Source organism: Oculina patagonica, chromosome 1 (assembly GCF_052425735.1).
Source record: "Oculina patagonica isolate OP01 chromosome 1, crgOcupat, whole genome shotgun sequence".
Lineage (NCBI taxonomy): Eukaryota > Metazoa > Cnidaria > Anthozoa > Scleractinia > Oculinidae > Oculina > Oculina patagonica.
The window spans coordinates 17,247,238-17,268,891 of NC_135758.1; the positions used below are offsets into that span (position 1 = coordinate 17,247,238).

At 39.2% G+C, this 21,654-nt stretch overlaps 1 protein-coding gene across 1 annotated transcript in view; it reads right to left on the reverse strand.

Annotated features, from left to right (window-relative positions):
* Positions 1–21,654, reverse strand: part of LOC144636776 (MAM and LDL-receptor class A domain-containing protein 2-like) — a 53,796-nt gene that overhangs the window by 7,992 nt on the left and 24,150 nt on the right. The window contains exons 12-26 of the mRNA XM_078495978.1: positions 19,677–19,967; positions 18,935–19,130; positions 17,290–17,888; positions 16,313–16,444; positions 14,113–14,348; positions 13,699–13,783; positions 12,944–13,075; positions 11,904–12,136; positions 7,451–7,535; positions 6,216–6,356; positions 5,616–5,851; positions 4,685–5,075; positions 4,328–4,440; positions 2,682–2,782; positions 1,599–1,982 (exon numbers count right to left, since the gene is read on the reverse strand). Of these exons, the coding sequence (XP_078352104.1) occupies positions 1,599–1,982; positions 2,682–2,782; positions 4,328–4,440; positions 4,685–5,075; positions 5,616–5,851; positions 6,216–6,356; positions 7,451–7,535; positions 11,904–12,136; positions 12,944–13,075; positions 13,699–13,783; positions 14,113–14,348; positions 16,313–16,444; positions 17,290–17,888; positions 18,935–19,130; positions 19,677–19,967 (3,355 nt within the window). The remainder of the gene's footprint in view (positions 1–1,598; positions 1,983–2,681; positions 2,783–4,327; positions 4,441–4,684; positions 5,076–5,615; positions 5,852–6,215; positions 6,357–7,450; positions 7,536–11,903; positions 12,137–12,943; positions 13,076–13,698; positions 13,784–14,112; positions 14,349–16,312; positions 16,445–17,289; positions 17,889–18,934; positions 19,131–19,676; positions 19,968–21,654) is intronic.

A 21,654-nucleotide genomic window follows, 5' to 3' on the forward strand; every position in this document is an offset into this window, starting at 1 on the left:
AAACTTCGCGTACATTTTCTGCTCGGCTTCCAGAATCTCGCAGTCGATTTTGTACGATTAATCAACGCGGAAAAAGCTTACTTTATCAGGTGTTTCACTGTGACAGATATTTGCAGTACAGTGCCCAACAATAAAAAAATACAAATATGTATATCAACATATGATCCCCTTCACTAATAACCAGAAATTCATCACGTGCTAGGCAACCACTATCTCGTGTCAATTTAACTCGCTTTACCACGCCGACTTCAGGTTAAAATAGAAAATATCTATCTTTTCCAAAAAAAATATAAAAACTTCTTTTAAAACTGGCTTTGTTCAAATTTCTCTTGCTGGCCAAAAAATCTGCATGAGTTGCCCAAAATGGGGGGGGGGGGGGTTGCAGCCCCCCAGGCCCCCCCCCCGGCCCGTACGCCTATGGAGCCAAGACATCTGATGTGGAACAACAGCAGGCTCTGCTCTCGTGTTGGTAGGTGGTGAAAACTTGCCACCAAAGAAGGGAAATATGCTCGATAATGATCCCAAAACGAAAGCTTCATATAATGCTTCGCTATTTAATAATACTGAGATAAACTTGACGTTCACAATTGCAATAAGAAAATAAATAAAATGAAATAGAGAACTTCACAATACTTAAGAAATGCCGAAGCGAGCTCGAGTGCTTTTAAAATCTTAAAAATGTTATTCATTCGAAAGAAAAGAGCGCAACTAAACACTCAAGCGGACTCCATGCGCACGAAACTTTTTGTTTAAATACGCGCAAATCATGCTTTATTACATAATGGCTGCGGTCACATCTAGACTACTAACTATAGTTAAGACAGCGTTAACTACAGTTAGCTATTTCGGTAATGTAACCGCTTCTCTGTTCACCCTAACTATAGTTAGAAAATTTACGCCTCGCTGATCCAAAACAATACAGACTAACTATAGTTATACCCAAGCAAGGTTCATGGGTTAGTCTTAAGTTTACAAACGAAAAACCAATCAGAATGCGACAATTCTTTTCGCACGTGCGAGATGAACATAAATATGCAAAACAAAGCGTGGAGGGAAGGAAAAAAAGAAAAACAACATGCCAAGAAATTACATATCACCAATGTTAGCAAAAAAAAGCTTGAATTCTTCAGCGTGTAGCATCGTTACTTCATTTTATTTTCTTCAACGCCGAGATGCCGTGCAAAAATAGAAAAAAAGAGGACCAACAAGACACGGATCAACAACAAGGGCTGTCATGAACTAATTTAAATTCTAAAGTATTTAAAAGCTAATCAGAACTAACTATAGTTAACTGCATTGGTGTGACCGCTTCTCTTCTACACTTTTATTTTTGTATAAATATTTTCATGTTATTTTTTTTTTTACATTTCACTTTTGATAATGATGACATGAAAACACCGAAACGTGTACTACTATTAGAAATAAATAAATAAATAAATAAATAAATAAAATGTAATAAAAATAAATAAATAAAATGAAATAACTACAAAAAGATGTTAATCAGATGTTAATCAGCAGCAAACATAATATAAGTAGATCGAGATGTTGCATGACAAAGAAAAATGCATGCAACTCGTTTTCCTCTCTTTGTTTCTTACCTGTTACTTTTCTTGAAAGCCAACACAAGAGCGCTAATAATAACCAACAATAAAACACCACCCACAGAACCTCCTATGATAGAAGTTGTTGGTTGTGATTCCTCATCACTTTCTTCTGCTGATTCTATTGAGGATGAAGGGTGAACTCTTAAAAGTAAGATGGTACCGCGCAAAGATTCTTCAATACTCGACACATCATTCTCCACGATGGCTTTAAGGACGTCATTGCGGAGTACATTTTCCGAGAATCCTTGGGGAAGGTGCAAATAAAAAGCCAACAAGGTTATAAGAGGATCTTCAGGTGACTTCTTTGGATAGCCTGGAAGAATGTGAACCATTTCGCTTGTAAATTCCATTTTGTTAGTTGAACTTGTACGACGGGAACTGTAAAAGGTACAAACAAAAAACAAAATGATAACTGAAAAATAAAAGGTTTAGCAAAAATAGACACTAAAGTTAGTTCGAAGCTATAATCAGATACATAATTATTGAAACACTCCTGAAATATCTTAGAACGATTCAATGTTGTTTCCCATAAAATTAAGATTGTATCAGCACAAAACCGGTAAAGTCGAACCTCGATTTAACGAACCTCTATGTAGCGAAGTCCTCGATATAACGAACAACATTCTTCGCTCCAGTAATAGTAAAATGAATGAGAAAGTACCTCGATATAACGAAACCTCGTTATAGCAAACAAATTTTGCCAGTCCCTTGGCCCTTCGTTATATCGAGGTTTCACTGTATTGATTAGGGCGGAGGAGTATTTAAGGTATATTTTTGTTTTTAATACATTTGTTATTTATCTTTTTGTGGGAGAGCTTCAAGAATAAGCTCAAGTGTCTCAAGCCTCTCAGTGTGTCCTTTTCTTTCTTTTTCTTATTTTAAAAATAGATAATTATTCACAAATTAAATAAAAGAAGAAGAAAAACAGAAACGGGGGCAACAACTGAACCATCAACTGAATAAGTGGTGATAATCACTTAGATTACAATCCACAAACAGCTGATCAGAGAACAGTGCGCGGATCCCTTTTTATTTGTGTGGTAAGTATGGAAATATTCAGGTCGAATGGCCGTTTACCTTGTTGTAGTCAATAGACATCGGGTTCTGTCAGCGGCACAGTAATCGGTAGCCACCCTGGCAACTACTCTTTTAAAGTCAACTTCCATTTGTTCGTTCCACTAATCAAGCACAAAAAACGATCATATTAACAAGATTATACGTATCAGTGATAACATGATTTCGAGTGCAATTTGGAATAAATAATTAAATCACGCGTGAATTTTTCAAATGTTAACTATATGATGTTTTTGAAACATTTATAAAAATATCACGTGTTTCTTGTTAAAATAATGTATTGCAATCTCTGTCATGCTCTGAGAATTTTAATGTCAAATCAAGCGTCAAGCTCTATCAACGTTATTGGGTAAAAACTTGACATGTTAATTTGTGATTCACGAATTCACTCAAAATCTGCAATCTTTTCACCACTGAATTTGACCTCTTGGCAACAGACCAAAGGGGATAAAATCCTTAAGGAAGTTTTCCGCTATTCTACAATTCTGGGTGGTATTAATATATCTTTGTAAATGCATGTAGTTAATAGAACACAGTCACTGGCCACTTAGATTGGTGACGTTATAAGTAGTTGTGCTTGAAGGTTTCTCGGTTGTTGGACCATCTCCTAACGTTACGTTTTGACCCCAACCCTTCCACCCTTGATGAAGAGGAGGAGGAGGAGGAGGGGGACGGTGCGTTGAGCCATTCAATTACAACTGCGTGTTTCTGCCTGAGTTTAGTATCTTCAGTAGACGGCTCTGCTCAAATGTCTTCTTCGCGTTTCAGCAAAATGAGATTTTGAAGTCATATGACTGGGATTCTGAGTTATGAGTTTCGCATCTTAAAATCGCAATCTCTAATTAAAATTGATGCCAGATGAGTTCTAGATAAAGTCAGACAATGTTGTGACTTTGCACAATTTGAAAAATGTTACGTTGGGATAGATTCTAGTAGATTCCAGAAAGTTACCAAATATAATATTTCTTGCTTAAGAATACAACACGAGAACATGCCGTAAAATAGCAAGGTTTCATTCCCAAATCTTTTAAACCAGAGTACGTTGAAATGATGAAGGGCATGCCCTCCAGGGACAATTTAGATTTTGAGAACCTCGTAAACGCAATTTTTAGCATTCTGGTCGAATTTTTGCACAACACTCGATGGTAATTATTTGTGATCACAAACCAGGTCCCCCTGCTTCATAAAGAAGAATGTTCCCTTAAGAATAATACCAAAACTCCCAGCTTTGGTTTATATTTAATAATAATTAATGTTTCGAACAGTTAAAGGTGCTTTGCCACGGATTTTCGACCAGATTTTTGAACAGCCAAAATGTATATTTGTGTCGCAGGAAACCTAAAAAGTAATAGTCCATTTTTATTAAAAATTGCTATATTAGAGCACTGAAACTGTTAACGAGCGTATTTGGCTGCGGATGGCTCGGATAGTAAACTTTTCAAGTTTTTTCGCGTCTTTTCAAAAATTCGATATTTATAGCCGTAGTTTGATTTCTATCCGCAAATTTAGGTTACATCCTCCTTAAGATGTTCAAAGATAATGGTTTTTTATGGTTTAAGTTGCCTACCCCTAATTTTAGAACAGTTTAGACCAAAAATCTGCGACATTTACTGTGACGTAGCTCCTTTAAAAATAACTGAAAAAAGTACCTCTTTTATATCTAGGTCTTGAACTTCCAGCACAACTGAATTTTGTGTTTCTTCTATTGATGGTGTTCTTGGTATAAGAGTGGATTTGGAAGTAGTTGGTTCAAAGGTATTGTCTAGTTGATAAAAAAAATAAGAAAATAAAACGGCTGTGAAAATACTAAAAATAAACACGTTAATTATGAAGTTACAAATACTATTTCGACCTTGTAGTGTTATCGATGAGACTTTTGCCCAAAATTACTGCAACAAGGATACGTGTGACACTTAATACTATGCATCAAGCGTGTTGTAGCTAGGTAAACCGGTTGTAAAATCATAAGAATAAAGGTTTTCAACTGAATGGATAACAAGCAATACCTGATAAAACAGATGAAGGCAAGGAAGACTTGTGACTGGATGAAATACTCAAAAGGGAAGGCTTAAAAATCGATGGCCCTGAATATAGTAAGGGTTTGACAGTGGAAGGCTTAAACGTCGATGAGACGGAGGACGAAGGCATGGCAGTGGACGGATTAAACGCCAATGCACTAGGAGACGAGGAAAGCTTAACTGTGGACGGATTAAATGCCGATGTCTCTAGAGAAGGCTTTAGCAGCGATGGACTTGAAGCCAATGAAGGCGCAAATGTGGATGTTCTGGGAAACGTTGCAGTTGCAGTGTGCCCCTGGCAGCTCCCATTGTTAATCGAGACATCATCGATGGCTAAGTCACTCGTATAAGACCACCCTGTTATTCCTTCAAATGTCACCTAGATTAAATTCATAAGAAGATAGAAAAGTTTATTTTACATGTCCTAAATTATGAACAAACGTGTGGCGGGCAGTAAGTAACAGAATTAGCAACAACAGTAACAACTGAACAACGACAGCTACAAAATTTCCACAATCAAAACAACCAGACAAAAACTTACACCAACATATCGGAGTCGTTGAAGACTTGCTGAAAATATGTACTGCTTCGTTACACGTAGAGCAAGCAAAGTAACATCGTTACCCCCAACTACTAGGTAGTAGAAGTTGTTTTGTTGTGACTTGTTTAGTTCTGCTTTGTTTTGTTTTGGTCTGTCTGTCTCAGTTCGTTTTGTTTATTTTATTCATGATTTTTTATGTAAGTGCGTCTTACGAGCCGAAAAATTCAAATGTACAACACGTTGTGTGCCGGTTAGAAACGCTTAGTATTGTCCTGTTTCTAGTGTATATTTGTTAATTGATTTCAAGCAAGTAATATAACAATAAGATCTTTTGAGCGATTTTACAGGCAAATAATACATCTATCAATTAAAACTTACAGTGTTATTCAAATGAATGGTTATCTCTGCTTTAATCCAGGATTTCCCATGGTTGCCTGACATGTTAAACACTACCACATTTCCGCTAAAGACAGTAAGAGTTCCCATAGTGTCTCCATACATGTGATAATAGAACTCAAGACAAGACAGTTCTCCATTTCCAGATACAGCGAGCTCAAGCTTTGCGTTATCACCGGCGACTCGGGGCCAAGACGTCTCGATGTACATGTAGCTCCCTGGAAACGTAAGAAAACATATTAACCGACTTTCCGAAAGCATAACAAATATTTGTTTAAAAAAAAGCCACGGCCGTAACTAGTAACTAGCGAACCGAGGCACTTGCCTCGTTAAAATTTATTTATTTATTATTTTTCAGGTTCTTGTAAGAGGCTGTGCAAAAATAATAATAAGATCACACTTTAAACACGAAAGTGTTTTTTTTCTTATATTGCCTCGGTAAGAATTTTATTCTGGCTACAACACTGAAGCACAACGCATTCTTCCTTTTTATCACCTGATATGGCGTTTAAATTTGCATTGAAAACAAAACATATTCAACAAACCATAAAAGTCTAAGGGAATGATGAACATTTCTGTTACCTAATCCACTGGTATGATCACCATCTGGACCTGTACTGAAAGATGGTGTTGATCCTGTATGACGTGTCCAGTTAAAGACATCTGAGTTAGACTGTCGCCAGCCACCACAAAGTCCGCTGTCAAAGTCGCAAGAGACAGCGACTAAAGTGACCAAAATGGAAATTAAAACACGCGTCATGTTGCTTATTTATAGATCGCCAATAGTACTTCCCCTACGGAAGTCGGAGCGCCCAGGGATCTCACAGTCCTCATTTCCTCGGAGGTGCCTCTTCGTGGTGTAGGGTGTACTTAGGTCGGAAGGTGGGTGGAAACACTCTAACGATTCCTGAGGCAAATAGGCGTACATGAAGCTCTCCGGGCCAGCCACCCGTTGAGTGGATAAAGATGATTACAGAAACTAACACTGCAGCTACACCTGCCCCGGACGGTCCACTAGGAATGGAAGGGGAAGTAACTTTTACCCACCCAAACACAAACTATGACGCCCTCAAGGTCGGAGCTATTGTCCCCCAAAATACCGTACCCGAATCGGGACACAGAATATACGAACAAGGAAACCTGATACAACATCACCCGCCTGTTCCTTGAGTGGAACCCTCAAAGGGCCAGGAGAAGGCAGACCAAAATAGTAATGGAGGTGGACTGTCCAGCAAGAATATGAGGACTTGGAGATGTCATGGGAGAGTATAAAATCGGGTCCGATGGAAAGCTGCATGGGAAGCCTTATGCTACGGTTAGAGCGAAGAAGAATAAGTACGCACACTGGTATTACAACGGGGGAGGGGGGATTCAAGTAAGCCGGCATGTTCCTATGTCCTCATAGCGGAACCTGGATACAGTGTCAAAATGCTGCCAATCAACCTGTTGTTAAGAATGACATCATCGCTATATACTGAATTCCGTGCGTCTGTGTTGAAACCCGGAAACGCCGTACACAATAACAAATTTTCCTAATTCAATTTTAAAAATCCGTTTGTTTCTTTGAGCTGAATATCTGGACAAGCAGCGTTTAAATTGCGAAAGAATCATGAAAAATTATTTGTTCTCCACGAAACCTAAAAATTTTTTCATGTCCCAAGTTATTGTTTTGTTTGAAGATCTTGGGTAAACGCTTTGACAGAATCTGCTCGTTTTGTTTTTCGACTGAAACAATGAAAGCACTTCTACTTCGCTTTTGGAAGTAGCCCAGAAGTCAAGCATGTCAAACGACGACTGTTCTAAATGATTAGCCTTACCTGGACAGTCTCCTTCACTAACTGTGACGTTATCAATAGCAATGTCACTTTCGAAAGATGATCCTACTATTCCCTCGAATGTCAACTAGGAAAATTTTAAACATACTGTTACTACTTCTTTAATTATTATTGCTTACATTACTTCACTTTACCAAAATCCAATATCACTTACTGAGTACTTAAGTAATACGCCTAAGTTAACGAACAACAGTGATTAGCTTAAGGTTTCTCGAGACAGTTTTTTGCCCGACCATCCTTAACATTTTAAAACAGTCTTCCCTTAATCGGATCGATATAACAATTACAGTTAATCCTCTCCTTACAGACACCTCTGCGATACAGACACCTCCCTATTACTGCAAGTTTACTTGGTCAGAAGAGTGCAAAATTCATATACTCTACCTCTGTACTGACGGACACCTCCCTATTACTGCAAGTTTACTTGGTCAGAAGAGTGTAAAATTCATATACTCTACCTCTGTACTGACGGACACCTCCCTATTACTGCATGTTCACATGGTCAGAAGAGTGCAAAATTCATATACTCTACCTCTGTACTGACGGACACCTCCCTATTACTGCATGTTCACATGGTCAGAAGAGTGCAAAATTCATATACTCTACCTCTGTACTGACGGACACCTCCCTATTACTGCAAGTTTACTTGGTCAGAAGAGTGCAAAATTCATATACTCTACCTCTGTACTGACGGACACCTCCCTATTGCTGCAAGTTTACCTGGTCAGAAGAGTGCAAAATTCATATACTCTACCTCTGTACTGACGGACACCTCCCTATTACTGCAAGTTTACTTGGTCAGAAGAGTGCAAAATTCATATACTCTACCTCTGTACTGACGGACACCTCCCTGTTACTGCAAGTTTACTTGGTCAGAAGAGTGCAAAATTCATATACTCTACCTCTGTACTGACGGACACCTCCCTATTACTGCAAGTTCACATGGTCAGAAGAGTGCAAAATTCATATACTCTACCTCTGTACTGACGGACACCTCCCTATTACTGCAAGTTTACTTGGTCAGAAGAGTGCAAAATTCATATACTCTACCTCTGTACTGACGGACACCTCCCTATTACTGCAAGTTCACTTGTCAGAAGAGTGCAAAATTCATATACTCTACCTCTGTACTGACGGACACCTCCCTATTACTGCAAGTTTACCTGGTCAGAAGAGTGCAAAATTCATATACTCTACCTCTGTACTGACGGACACCTCCCTATTACTGCATGTTCACATGGTCAGAAGAGTGCAAAATTCATATACTCTACCTCTGTACTGACGGACACCTCCCTATTACTGCAAGTTTACTTGGTCAGAAGAGTGCAAAATTCATATACTCTACCTCTGTACTGACGGACACCTCCCTATTACTGCATGTTCACATGGTCAGAAGAGTGCAAAATTCATATACTCTACCTCTGTACTGACGGACACCTCCCTATTACTGCAAGTTTACTTGGTCAGAAGAGTGCAAAATTCATATACTCTACCTCTGTACTGACGGACACCTCCCTATTACTGCATGTTCACATGGTCAGAAGAGTGCAAAATTCATATACTCTACCTCTGTACTGACGGACACCTCCCTATTACTGCATGTTCACATGGTCAGAAGAGTGCAAAATTCATATACTCTACCTCTGTACTGACGGACACCTCCCTATTACTGCAAGTTTACTTGGTCAGAAGAGTGCAAAATTCATATACTCTACCTCTGTACTGACGGACACCTCCCTATTACTGCATGTTCACATGGTCAGAAGAGTGCAAAATTCATATACTCTACCTCTGTACTGACGGACACCTCCCTATTACTGCAAGTTTACTTGGTCAGAAGAGTGCAAAATTCATATACTCTACCTCTGTACTGACGGACACCTCCCTATTACTGCATGTTCACATGGTCAGAAGAGTGCAAAATTCATATACTCTACCTCTGTACTGACGGACACCTCCCTATTACTGCAAGTTTACTTGGTCAGAAGAGTGCAAAATTCATATACTCTACCTCTGTACTGACGGACACCTCCCTATTACTGCAAGTTTACTTGGTCAGAAGAGTGCAAAATTCATATACTCTACCTCTGTACTGACGGACACCTCCCTATTACTGCAAGTTCACTTGGTCAGAAGAGTGCAAAATTCATATACTCTACCTCTGTACTGACGGACACCTCCCTATTACTGCAAGTTTACTTGGTCAGAAGAGTGCAAAATTCATATACTCTACCTCTGTACTGACGGACACCTCCCTATTACTGCATGTTCACTTGGTCAGAAGAGTGCAAAATTCATATACTCTACCTCTGTACTGACGGACACCTCCCTATTACTGCAAGTTCACATGGTCAGAAGAGTGCAAAATTCATATACTCTACCTCTGTACTGACGGACACCTCCCTATTACTGCAAGTTTACTTGGTCAGAAGAGTGCAAAATTCATATACTCTACCTCTGTACTGACGGACACCTCCCTATTACTGCATGTTCACTTGGTCAGAAGAGTGCAAAATTCATATACTCTACCTCTGTACTGACGGACACCTCCCTATTACTGCAAGTTTACTTGGTCAGAAGAGTGCAAAATTCATATACTCTACCTCTGTACTGACGGACACCTTCCTATTACTGCAAGTTCACTTGGTCAGAAGAGTGCAAAATTCATATACTTTACCTCTGTACTGACGGACACTTCCCTATTACTGCAAGTTTACTTGGTCAGAAGAGTGCAAAATTCATATACTCTACCTCTGTACTGACGGACACCTCCCTATTACTGCAAGTTTACTTGGTCAGAAGAGTGCAAAATTCATATACTCTACCTCTGTACTGACGGACACCTCCCTATTGCTGCAAGTTTACTTGGTCAGAAGAGTGCAAAATTCATATACTCTACCTCTGTACTGACGGACACCTCCCTATTACTGCATGTTCACATGGTCAGAAGAGTGCAAAATTCATATACTCTACCTCTGTACTGACGGACACCTCCCTATTACTGCAAGTTCACATGGTCAGAAGAGTGCAAAATTCATATACTCTACCTCTGTACTGACGGACACCTCCCTATTACTGCAAGTTCACTTGGTCAGAAGAGTGCAAAATTCATATACTCTACCTGTGTACTGACGGACACCTCCCTATTACTGCAAGTTTACTTGGTCAGAAGAGTGCAAAATTCATATACTCTACCTCTGTACTGACGGACACCTCCCTATTACTGCATGTTCACATGGTCAGAAGAGTACAAAATTCATATACTCTACCTCTGTACTGACGGACACCTCCCTATTACTGCAAGTTTACTTGGTCAGAAGAGTGCAAAATTCATATACTCTACCTCTGTACTGACGGACACCTCCCTATTACTGCATGTTCACATGGTCAGAAGAGTACAAAATTCATATACTCTACCTCTGTACTGACGGACACCTCCCTATTACTGCAAGTTTACTTGGTCAGAAGAGTGCAAAATTCATATACTCTACCTCTGTACTGACGGACACCTCCCTATTACTGCAAGTTCACTTGGTCAGAAGAGTGCAAAATTCATATACTCTACCTCTGTACTGACGGACACCTCCCTATTACTGCATGTTCACATGGTCAGAAGAGTGCAAAATTCATATACTCTACCTCTGTACTGACGGACACCTCCCTATTACTGCAAGTTTACATGGTCAGAAGAGTGCAAAATTCATATACTCTACCTCTGTACTGACGGACACCTCCCTATTACTGCAAGTTCACATGGTCAGAAGAGTGCAAAATTCATATACTCTACCTCTGTACTGACGGACACCTCCAAAATACGGACGCTCGGCCCTGTCCCTTTGGTTATATTTCTTAGATTAAAGTTTTGTATAATGCGTTTTTAAAAAATTAATATTGCCATGACAGAAATAAACAGAAAAACTCGAAATCTGTAAGTCTTAAATTTTACGCGATCCAGATTAATTCATATAATCAAGCTGATGCCAATACAGCCGAACCTCTTTAATACTGACACCAAAGGGACAGGGAAGCGCGTCCGTATTATGGTGTATGGAGTTTTTATGAATTTTGGTCTCTTTTGATCAAGTGAACTGTCCGTCATAGCGAGGTGTCCGAGGCAAAAAGGGTAAATATTTTGGAAAAACTCTTCAATAAAAACAATGTTCTTAATAAAACACCTAATTTTGATAAAACACCCTTTGAAAACATGGTTGTTATTAAAAAGTAGTTTTAACTTAGATCAATTTAACAATTTTAGCCAGTTTTAATATTTGCAGTTCTTTCTCAACCTGGGCAATTTTTGTCTTATCACTTTCCAGTCTAGAGAGATATGAAAATGGTTGTAACGATATAACTACTGCATCGTTATACAAACACAGAAAGTTATGAAGACTATTTTATAATAAAGATAATAATGCACCAAAAGAAGTATACTTACAACGTGGCTCAAATTTACTGTCCTTGTCACTTTTCTCCAATAGTTTCCTTGATCTCCTGACATATTAAATATTGTGACATTTCCATTGAAGACGTTCAGAGTTCCCATATCTCTTCCATACATGTGATAGTAGAACGTCAAGCACGCAGATGATTTACTTCCAGGTGCTGCAAGCTGAAGCTTGGCATTATCACCAGGTGATTGACTTGAAGCTTCAATGTACATATACTTTCCTATAGAAAATAATTAAATATTCCGTCTGCTTGCGTTAATGACAATAATTATTGCTTCTTGTTACATGTGAAAGAACGCATTACAAAGCCTACCAGCAACAGCAGCATTATGTACAAAACGAATACGATGAAAGGGATGGAACGTCAACACGGCTTTAGGTGTATATATTGTGAAACTCAGAGCAGCAACAACATATAACAAAGGTAAAAGATGATAAAAAACTTAAACAGGAATATTTTGTTCGGTTCAACCAAGTTTCATCCACCAGATATCAGCAAGCTCTTTTCCGGGCCCCAAGAGGCTAGGTGTCATGAAGGATGGTGTGAAGAACTCTTGCCAGTTTAAACTGGCTGTTTCTATTCAAGGACAGCTTTAGTAACCGGATCATAATGGCTTCTTTCACAAGGTACTTGTAAGTGTTTTTTTTTATGGCAATTATTTTGGCCTTACCAGTATCAATGGCATGTCCTGAAAGGGTATAATGTCAAAGTATAGCTGACGAAACATATTCTTTGACCCTAGCCCTTAGGTCTTAATCTTAATAGTAAAATTCATGAAATAATACTTCTATAATAAACGCATCTGCTTTGACTATCCGCCGTCTGCTTTGAGACTGAAGTTGGGGGAGCAGGTAAGGCGCAGTGGTGAGATCGCTCGAATCCCACCAATGTGGTCCGGGTTTGATTCCTTGACGTGGCGTCATATGTGGGTTGAGCTAGTTTGTTGTTGGTTCTCGTCCTTGCTCAGAGGGTTTTTCCCCGGGTTATCCGGTTTTCCTCCCTCCACAAAAACCAATAGCAACTCACCTGCTCCACTAAGATCTGACGATGGTCCCGTTGACCAGGATGGTGTGGAGCCAGAGTGCAGCGTCCAATCAAATACATCTGAAATAGATTGACTCCAGCCGAAGCACAAGCCACTGTCAAAGCTACAGGAAGCTGAAAAATGGGGTATTAATTGAACAGAAGCTCTTTAATAACAGTGAACCGTAATTTCTGTAAATGTCATAAAAAATCACGTAAGTTTGCTACTTCAGTCCAGTGACATTCATGAAGCTTTTGTCACAGACGGCGCGGCGCATCTTAAATGTTGGCCTATTTTTTCAAGTTCTTTTTTCGTTATCCGTCTTAACCTTTCTTAATCGTACCTTCCTCGTTTATTTTCGGTTTATTACTACTCTTTTGGTATTTTTCTACCTAAGGAAACTATTATTTTGAGTTTTCCTCTAATTTGTACATCAGAAATGATGATTTCGCAAATGATGACTCTGAGAACATGGCTCCTTTAAAAAGGCAGCGATAATTGCATTTTTCTCTACAACACTGTGCTAAAAGTGGAAGGTGGGAAAGGTAGGAAGACTTAGTCGGACTGTGTCCTAGAGGTAATTTTCTTTGCTTTGCTGTCCACAAATGTAGCTTTAGCTAATCGGCCGATCGGTCAAAACATCAGTTTATCACGCTACAAAATGTAAAGGTGAATGGGTTCAGCCTGACGTTTTGAAATATTTTTTCAACTTCAATCGGCAGTAGTTTTTGTTATGAAAAAATGTGTATATGTTCACCTGAACAGCTTCCTTCGGTAATCTTCACTTGATCAATGGCGATATCGCCTGTGTATGAACTTCCAACTATCCCTTCAAATGTAACCTGCAAACATGTTACAGCCCAGTGGTTAAGTCAAAAGTTTTATTATCCAGGAGTAAACAATTAAAATACTCCGAGCCGCCTCATGCTATAAAAACTGAGAAACGCTCCGCACCTATAGGTCCGGTCACTTGGCTCGATGTAGACTAATTTTTTTACTTAGAACAGGGCATCTTTGTGAAGAAGATCCTTTAACAAATTCATGAAAAGGCGGCAGATATTTAAAAAAGAGTCTAGCCTATTTATAGCATAGGTAAAAAAAAAATTAGCTATATTTTCTTGTAAAGGATCCCTTTACTTTATTAAACTGCGAAACACACTATTTCCCTCACCAGTCCATTCAAATATAAGTTTCTTTGCACAGCTAACCAGTTGTTTCCCTGATTTCCTGACACGGAAAACACTTTGGTATTGCCACTGTAGACATTGAAAGTTCCAGCAGATGCCCCATACATGTGATAGTACAGTGAAATACATGACTGACGTCCATTAATTGGAACAGTGACCACAAGTTTTGCATTTTCCCCGGGTTTTCTAGGGGAAGACGCCTCGATGTACATATAATTTCCTGTAGAAATAAAAAAAATAAATGTGAATATAAGCATTGTCAAGGTGCAAAACTACTTCATTAGAGCAGTTTTCAATTGAGTGTCGTAAAACCAAAACCAATGTAATCACTCTAGCCAATCACAAACTGACACAGAAAATTCAGTGAACCAATCAAAATTCGAAGCAAATACATGTAGCCGGTACGAAGCGCGGGAAAACGTGCGCGCGCGAGTCGTGATTGGTTTTGGTTTTAATTCTGATTGGCCGAGAAAGTGGCGCGAGAGTTTTAAACCAATCACAAAGCGTAGTAATGAATTACTTTCGACACTCAAGTGAAAACCGCTCTATCAAGTGCCTATGAATTGGTCCGTTGATCGATAACTAAATCGATACATACATACGTTCTCATCTATCTCATCTAACTCAGTGGTTTTAAATTTTATGGACGTATAAAACCTTTTTGAGAAAAATTGTCATTTTTAGGCTGTTCGAGGGACGTTTAGTGGTTGCGAGACACAATCACGGGGATCTCAAAACGATTCTAAAATTATGAGTGACTCATACTCACTCATACATGAAATGTGCCTATAAAGCCAAGGTCAAGATATTTTAAGTTAATTTGCTTCATAGGCACTTTAAAAAGTACCTTTGGAGTAAATTAACTGCTGCTTATTTGACACGCTTTTAGAATAAAGGAGAATGGCGTTTTCCGTTTAGAAAAATCTTTTTTAGTTGAAGAGATATTCAAGTTTTTGTGTTATGCAAATGAGGACAGTGATGACGTCATAAATCGTTTCAATAAATGACAGATCACAAAACCAAGGATATCTCTGACAATAAAGTGATATTTTTTAAACTTGGCATCTGTAATGACCTTCCTCACAGATGCAAGATGGCTCATATTTGGATGCAAACCATGGCAACACTCTTGGCTTCAGTCTCTTTCTGTCATAAACCAAATATCTCCTTTTGCAACCGTTTACAGTGGGACAGAGGGTCGTGATCGGAACACTAATAGTTCCCATATTACCTAAACCCTCGTCATTAGCTTGTTGGGAGTGGACGATTTTTGGTTAAGCAAAAACTGTGAATGTACGTATTTATTAACATAGGTCTTCGTAGCAAAACTGTTGCCATGGCAACGACACATTGGGTGTCCTTTTGTGTCTTTTGTGATGTTCATTTCTGGTGCCAAGTTTAAAAAACACCAATCTAATATTTCTAGAGATATTCTTGATTTAGTACTTTATCTCTTTGTGAAACGATTTGTGATGTCATCACTTTGCTCATTTGCATAATTTAAAAACGTAAATATCTCTAAAAAGAAAGAAGATATTTCAAAAAGAAAAACGCCATTCTTCTTATTTTGAAAGGTCTTATAAATAAGCAGAGTAGTTTTTACTTCATACGAATTTTGAGTGAATTGTTGATGGAAAAGCAAATTGTAATAGAATTTGAAAAAGGCTTTCCGACTTTGTTATTTTGTGATCAAAACTGCAAGCAAGTGTAACTCGTGATAACACTTAAACAGCTTCAGTGCACTAGCAAAGTAATTTTGAATAAAGCTACGTATACCATTATTTTTAGGTTTCCATTGATGTAAATACCGGGGGACACCCATATGAAAGAGACGGGGATGCTTGTCGTCTCGCTTAGGGGTGTAAATTTCGGATTTTGGTCTCACTTAGAGTTTTCCGGGCAAAACGCTTCTATTTTTAGCCGTCAAAGTCTCGTTTAGGTTTGCACGCGAAGAAATATAGAAACATAAAAATCTATTTTTAACATTTCGACATCTTGAGCCATGCCCAGATTGGTCTTCTTTAGGGTTTTAATTAAAAATTTCTGACAAGCATCCCCATCTGTTTCATAACGAAGTCTCTCCTTCGATGTAATTTTCGAAGTCATGCTCATGATCATGATAGCGTCCCATTAACTAAGTGGATATTACTCAAGAGAGATAATAAAAGAGCAAAGAAATCTAACCTGAATCCCCTTGACTGTAAGTTGGGCCCGTAGAAGAGGAAGGCGTCGAACCACTTGCCAGCGTCCAGTCAAAATCATCTGAAGAACATTGTTTCCAGCCGGAACATAACCCGTTGTCAAAACTACACCAGACTGGAATGGTTACAGAAATAATTGCTATTTTTATAGTATTAAAAGAAAATAGAATCTCATTTTACCTTATACGCTGTGTGATTATAAGTATATCTTCGTGGTTTGAGGTCAGAAATTTGAAATAGTGGTCCCTTAAGTACACAAATATCTAAAAGGAATTGCTGAAAAAAATCATGCCCTTAGCTAAAGGCAATTCTAAGGAGACAGGCCATAAAGATAATGTCGCTCCTGAAAACATCTAATTGTCGTAACCGTTCATCAGAAGGATGCCTAAAATGCTTGCAATTCCATAATTGGTTTCGGCTCCATTTAATCCTATACCAATTGCTGAACATTTTTGGAGGATACACCCACAATGTGAGCACAGTTACAAACAAGACAAAATAATAAGGAAAAATAACGCAAAATGAATGTAAACCGTTAAATTACGAACTAAGCGCACACGACAAATAAATTAAGCGAAGCGCGCGCATTATATCACGAGACTAGCTCGCGCACCTACAAAATAGTGAAAGGAAACAGTGCGTGAACTGAGGAACTAGGATTACTAAGACGATATAGAAACAAGCAAAGGATACTATGATGGTTTTTAACGATAAACTTCCGATCTTAACTCTCTCATTGCAGCGCAATATTTTTCCAAGCCAAGTAATGCGGGCAACCTGTCGCGCGACGAATAAAGTTACTTTGCAAGTTGAAAAGCATTATTGGGTGTAGTTCAGCAAGACTTGGTAGTGGTGACAAGAATGAACAAACAATTATTTGTCGGCCGCTACGTAATGATCATAAACGAATAAAAGGCAGAAAAAATAACATCACTTCCAAATATATATGATTATGATTACCTAATGCAGAAGACGACTGGTTCTGTGGTGATGGACTAGGCGCAACGACATCGTACATATTGGACAAAAGCCATGATTTAAGATTTCGAACATTGGCGTACATGCCATACTTTCCGGGTTGAGCACATCCGTACCCCCAGCTGGTGACTCCCTCAAGATACCAAGTACCATTAAACTCACACACCAATGGTCCACCACTATCACCACTACACGTATCAATACCTCCTGCAGCTAGACCAGCACACAGCATCGAATCATCGATTTCGGAGGGAAAAGCACTCGCGCAACGTTGTTTTGACACCAGTGGCACTGATGCTTGCCTCAATGTATTTGGTGAGGAGCCCCAAGATGATAAAGATCCCCAACCAGTTATCCAGCATTTTTTGTTAACGTTGTCAAAGGGAAGGTGGTGGCCAGTATCTGGTAAGCAAACAAGACCAACTTCTTCTCCAAGATCAGCAGGACGCACTAGATTAATTAAGGCAATATCATTGCTGTATTTCAGGGGAGAGTTGTAATTCTCGTGCATGATAATTTTTGCAACTCCGATATCTTGCTCTGTTCCAACGCTTCTTTGTGTTCTGTAGTGGGCTCCCAATCTAAAAAGTCGAGACATTAAGACAATTCAAAACACCCTGCTGTTTGAGGGTAGTTTGACTCTATCGTGAGTAAAAAGGGAAGCTGTATTAAGTTTGGTCCGCCTGTACCTGTCATTGACCCTCCATGGACATGGTGGTTATGGTGATGGAGGTGGAGGTGGTGTTAGTAGTAGTAGTTACTATATTTACTGTAGTAGTAGCAAAAGTAATAGTAGTGGTACTGGTGGTGGTGGTAGCAGTTGGTGGTGATGGAGAAGGAAGAATTAAATTATAGATGCAAACAAAAGAATTGTGGAGGAGAAGGAGATAATCAACAGAATTGTAGAAGAGGAGGAGGTTGACAATGGAATTGTGGAGGAGGAGGAGGAGGAGGAGGAGGAGGAGGAGGAGGAGGAGGTGGAGGAGGAAGCATAGACTTGTGATGGTGGAGGTGGTGGAAAACAGTACAATTGCGGCGGTCGTGGTGGAAGCGGCGACCGTAGAAGAAAATAGAATTGTCGTGGTTGAGGAAGAGGAGGAGAAAGAAAATTTATAAACGTTTTTGCTTAGGACTAAGTTTTTAAGAATTTTTATCACTGTGTTCACTCAAGCGCATCGAGAAAAAACCATTGTTTGGAAACAATAATGTCTGCAGTAGATAATTTATGCGATAAGAAGTTTGCGTAATTACAGACTGATTGGTTCAGTAATTCCAAATAAAATGAAAAACAACTAGTTTTGATGTCTCTATTGCGCAGTACTTTAAACCGCCACTGTGATTAAGAAATAGTGAAGCCTTTCAAACCGGTTATACCAACCAAGATAAAAATAGAACATGACATCACCCACAGTGTAGTTTTATTCACAAGACTATGACGTCATCGACGTTGATATATTCCCCGCACGCAATTGAGGTTCTACCACAAAAAGGGAGTAAAACATCCCTACTATACTACTATCGTCGTCGTAATCTCAACATCATCGTTACTATTTCCTGTTATACTAATTGTCGCGTTATCATATTGCTCAGCGTCTTATGACTAAATTAAAATTCAATTAATAGCAACCTTATCTTGACACTAGACGGCGTTTTCCGAGCCATACAATGAGCCGCTGTCACCACCCAATAACGATCCACCAATGAGCCGCCACAGAACTGAGATCCATAACTGTCTGTCACCATCACTTGCCATGGCCAGCTGTTGACAGGTGCAACTGTACCACCAACAATTCGGGTCGTGCTTGGTCGGGAGCCGCAAGATGCTGAACTCAAAGGAATAAAAACTTCCATTAAAGTAGTCACTACGAAAAAAATAAAGCTAGTAACACAGGAAGGTTAGTAAGGTAAGTGTTTACGAGCCTTGTTGCCAACAACTGCCGGCTGTCAGCATGTACCGACCAGGAGTTACTTTCTCCCTGGAAAGGATGCCAGAAATACAAGAAAGATATTGTTTCCTGTAGAAACAACACTCACTAGTTCAAGCAACAGATATCGGACTCAATTAAACGCCGGCGCCTGGCACATTGCGTGATCGAGGACAAGCGTCGCATCCAAGAGGGATGGGGGGGGGGGGGGGGGGGAAGTAAACAACAGTATATATAAATTCAACTAAAGTGAGCCCTGTTACCACCTGGATACTTCAAGCTCTTTCATTGGAACGCAGTTTAACCTTTGCTAAATATCTAATATAAGAACGTATACGTTCTTTTAGTTGACATGTTGCTCCAATTCAGATCAAAATGTTGCTACTCTGTGGAAATGTTTCTATCAAATCTATGCGTTCATATCTATGGTCTATTCCCTCGTACCTTTCTTAGTAGTAGTAACAGTTTCCAAGCTCTTGTAGGGTTGTCCAATGCCATCAACGCCAAAAATACTTACATGATACTTCGTAGAAGGCCTCAATCTTTTGATAACTGTAGCTTTAGTGTCTCCGGGAACAGTATCTACGGTCAATATAGTGCCTTGGGTACTTTTTACTTCCACTAAGTAAAACTGTGCATAATGGTTAACAACTGTATTGAGCTTCGTCCATTGAAGTGCAAAGCTGTTGGATGAGAGGTTGACGATTGTCGCATTCCATCCCGAAACCAGTATAGCTGTGTAGCCAAATAAAGCACAGTTATTTAAAAGTGAGTTATTTAATATATCAGTTATTTAATATATGTTATTTTAATATATCAGAGAACTTCGTTATTTTATATATCAGAGAACTTCAGCCAACACTAAACACACAATCAGACTCAATCAGAGCAAAATTGTTTGTTTAATTTCCTAATTATCACTTTAGCTACTTGACACCTTATCTGCATAATTGTATACGTATTTATATGCAAGAACTAACGCCAAACATTTCATTTGACAATGACATCCGACGATGTCGAAACGTCTTACTTTCGCTAATATTTATATTGAAAATATTTCCACAAGCTTTACTCATTCAATAATTTAGTCTTTCCAAAATGTCCAAAATCAATAGTGGCTGTGTCTAGCAACAGACAACAACAACAACATAAGCAGCAGCAGCGGTGGTGGTGGTGGAGGTGATAGGAGCATGGTGGTAGTAGTAGCAGATATGGTAATAGCAGCGGCAATAGCAGTATCAGAAGCAGTAACAGTAGCAGTAGAAGTTACAGTGACGGCGACGTCAGTCGTCGGCGTAATATTAAGCAACAGCAGGGTAAAGCTTGCAGCAAAACAGACGTAGTTGCTGCAGACATAGCAGTACATGTAGCAGTAAAAGTAGAATCAGGAATATCACTAGCGACAGTAGCGGCAACATTTACAGTTTAGTACAAACTTACCTGACGTCAAACCCTTTTTCAAGACGGCGAACTTTATTTTGATACCGTTGCCCCGTTTTCTTGTGTTTACTCCAATGAAGATGTTATGAAGACCAAAAGGAACATCCGCCAAAATCTCTGGGGAAAACGACTCACAACCTTTGTGGTAGAGAACTTCAGTGCCATTTCCCTTAATTATCTTGACAATTTCGCTGATGTAATTGCGAAAAGGATAAAAAAAAAATTCAATCTAAAGCCAGCCGCACACTAGAGCAACTAGCTGAGTTATTCGCCTCACGTGCCCGTTTGCTTAACCATTTACTCACTGCACATTTCACCGCAGACAGTGAGGAAAGTGCTTAGCAAGTTTGATCGGAAGCCGCCATGTTGAATCACGTGAGCATTCTGCGTGTGTTAAATGGTCAGTTGATATTTCTGGCTGAGCAAGAAATATCTCTCGAGGCAAAAAAATTATCAACACGATAGATATTTTTCTCAAGGCCTCGTTAGGTAAAGTTCTCACGAAAAATGTCCGCACACGAGAGAAATCTGCTGAGCAAACCGGCACGTGAGGCGGTTAGCTCACCTAGATGCTGTAGTGCGCGGCCGGCTTAAGATACAGGTAAAATTTTTTTCTGGTACATGGCATGTACATTGTTTAAATTGGTCGATGTTAAAATACAATTTTCTTTGTTGTTATTATTTTTACTCCTAATAAAACTGGCTCAGACAGTGGGAATATATGACTGTATAAAATTTATGCCATGCTTGACAACTAAGCCATACCTACCCAACTCAGTTCCAGATAATCCGAGAAAATTCTGGGAAATGGAACACGCCAAATCTTATTCTGAATTTCCGTTCGGAATTTTTGCTTAGCGTTTCCCTTACTGTGGACCAACCGGATTCCCAGTGTAAATGGTAAACAGCCTCGAAGTTGACTGTCAATTGTTACAAGCTTCGAAAGAAACTCGATCCTAGAGCGGAAACACTTTCTGCAGGC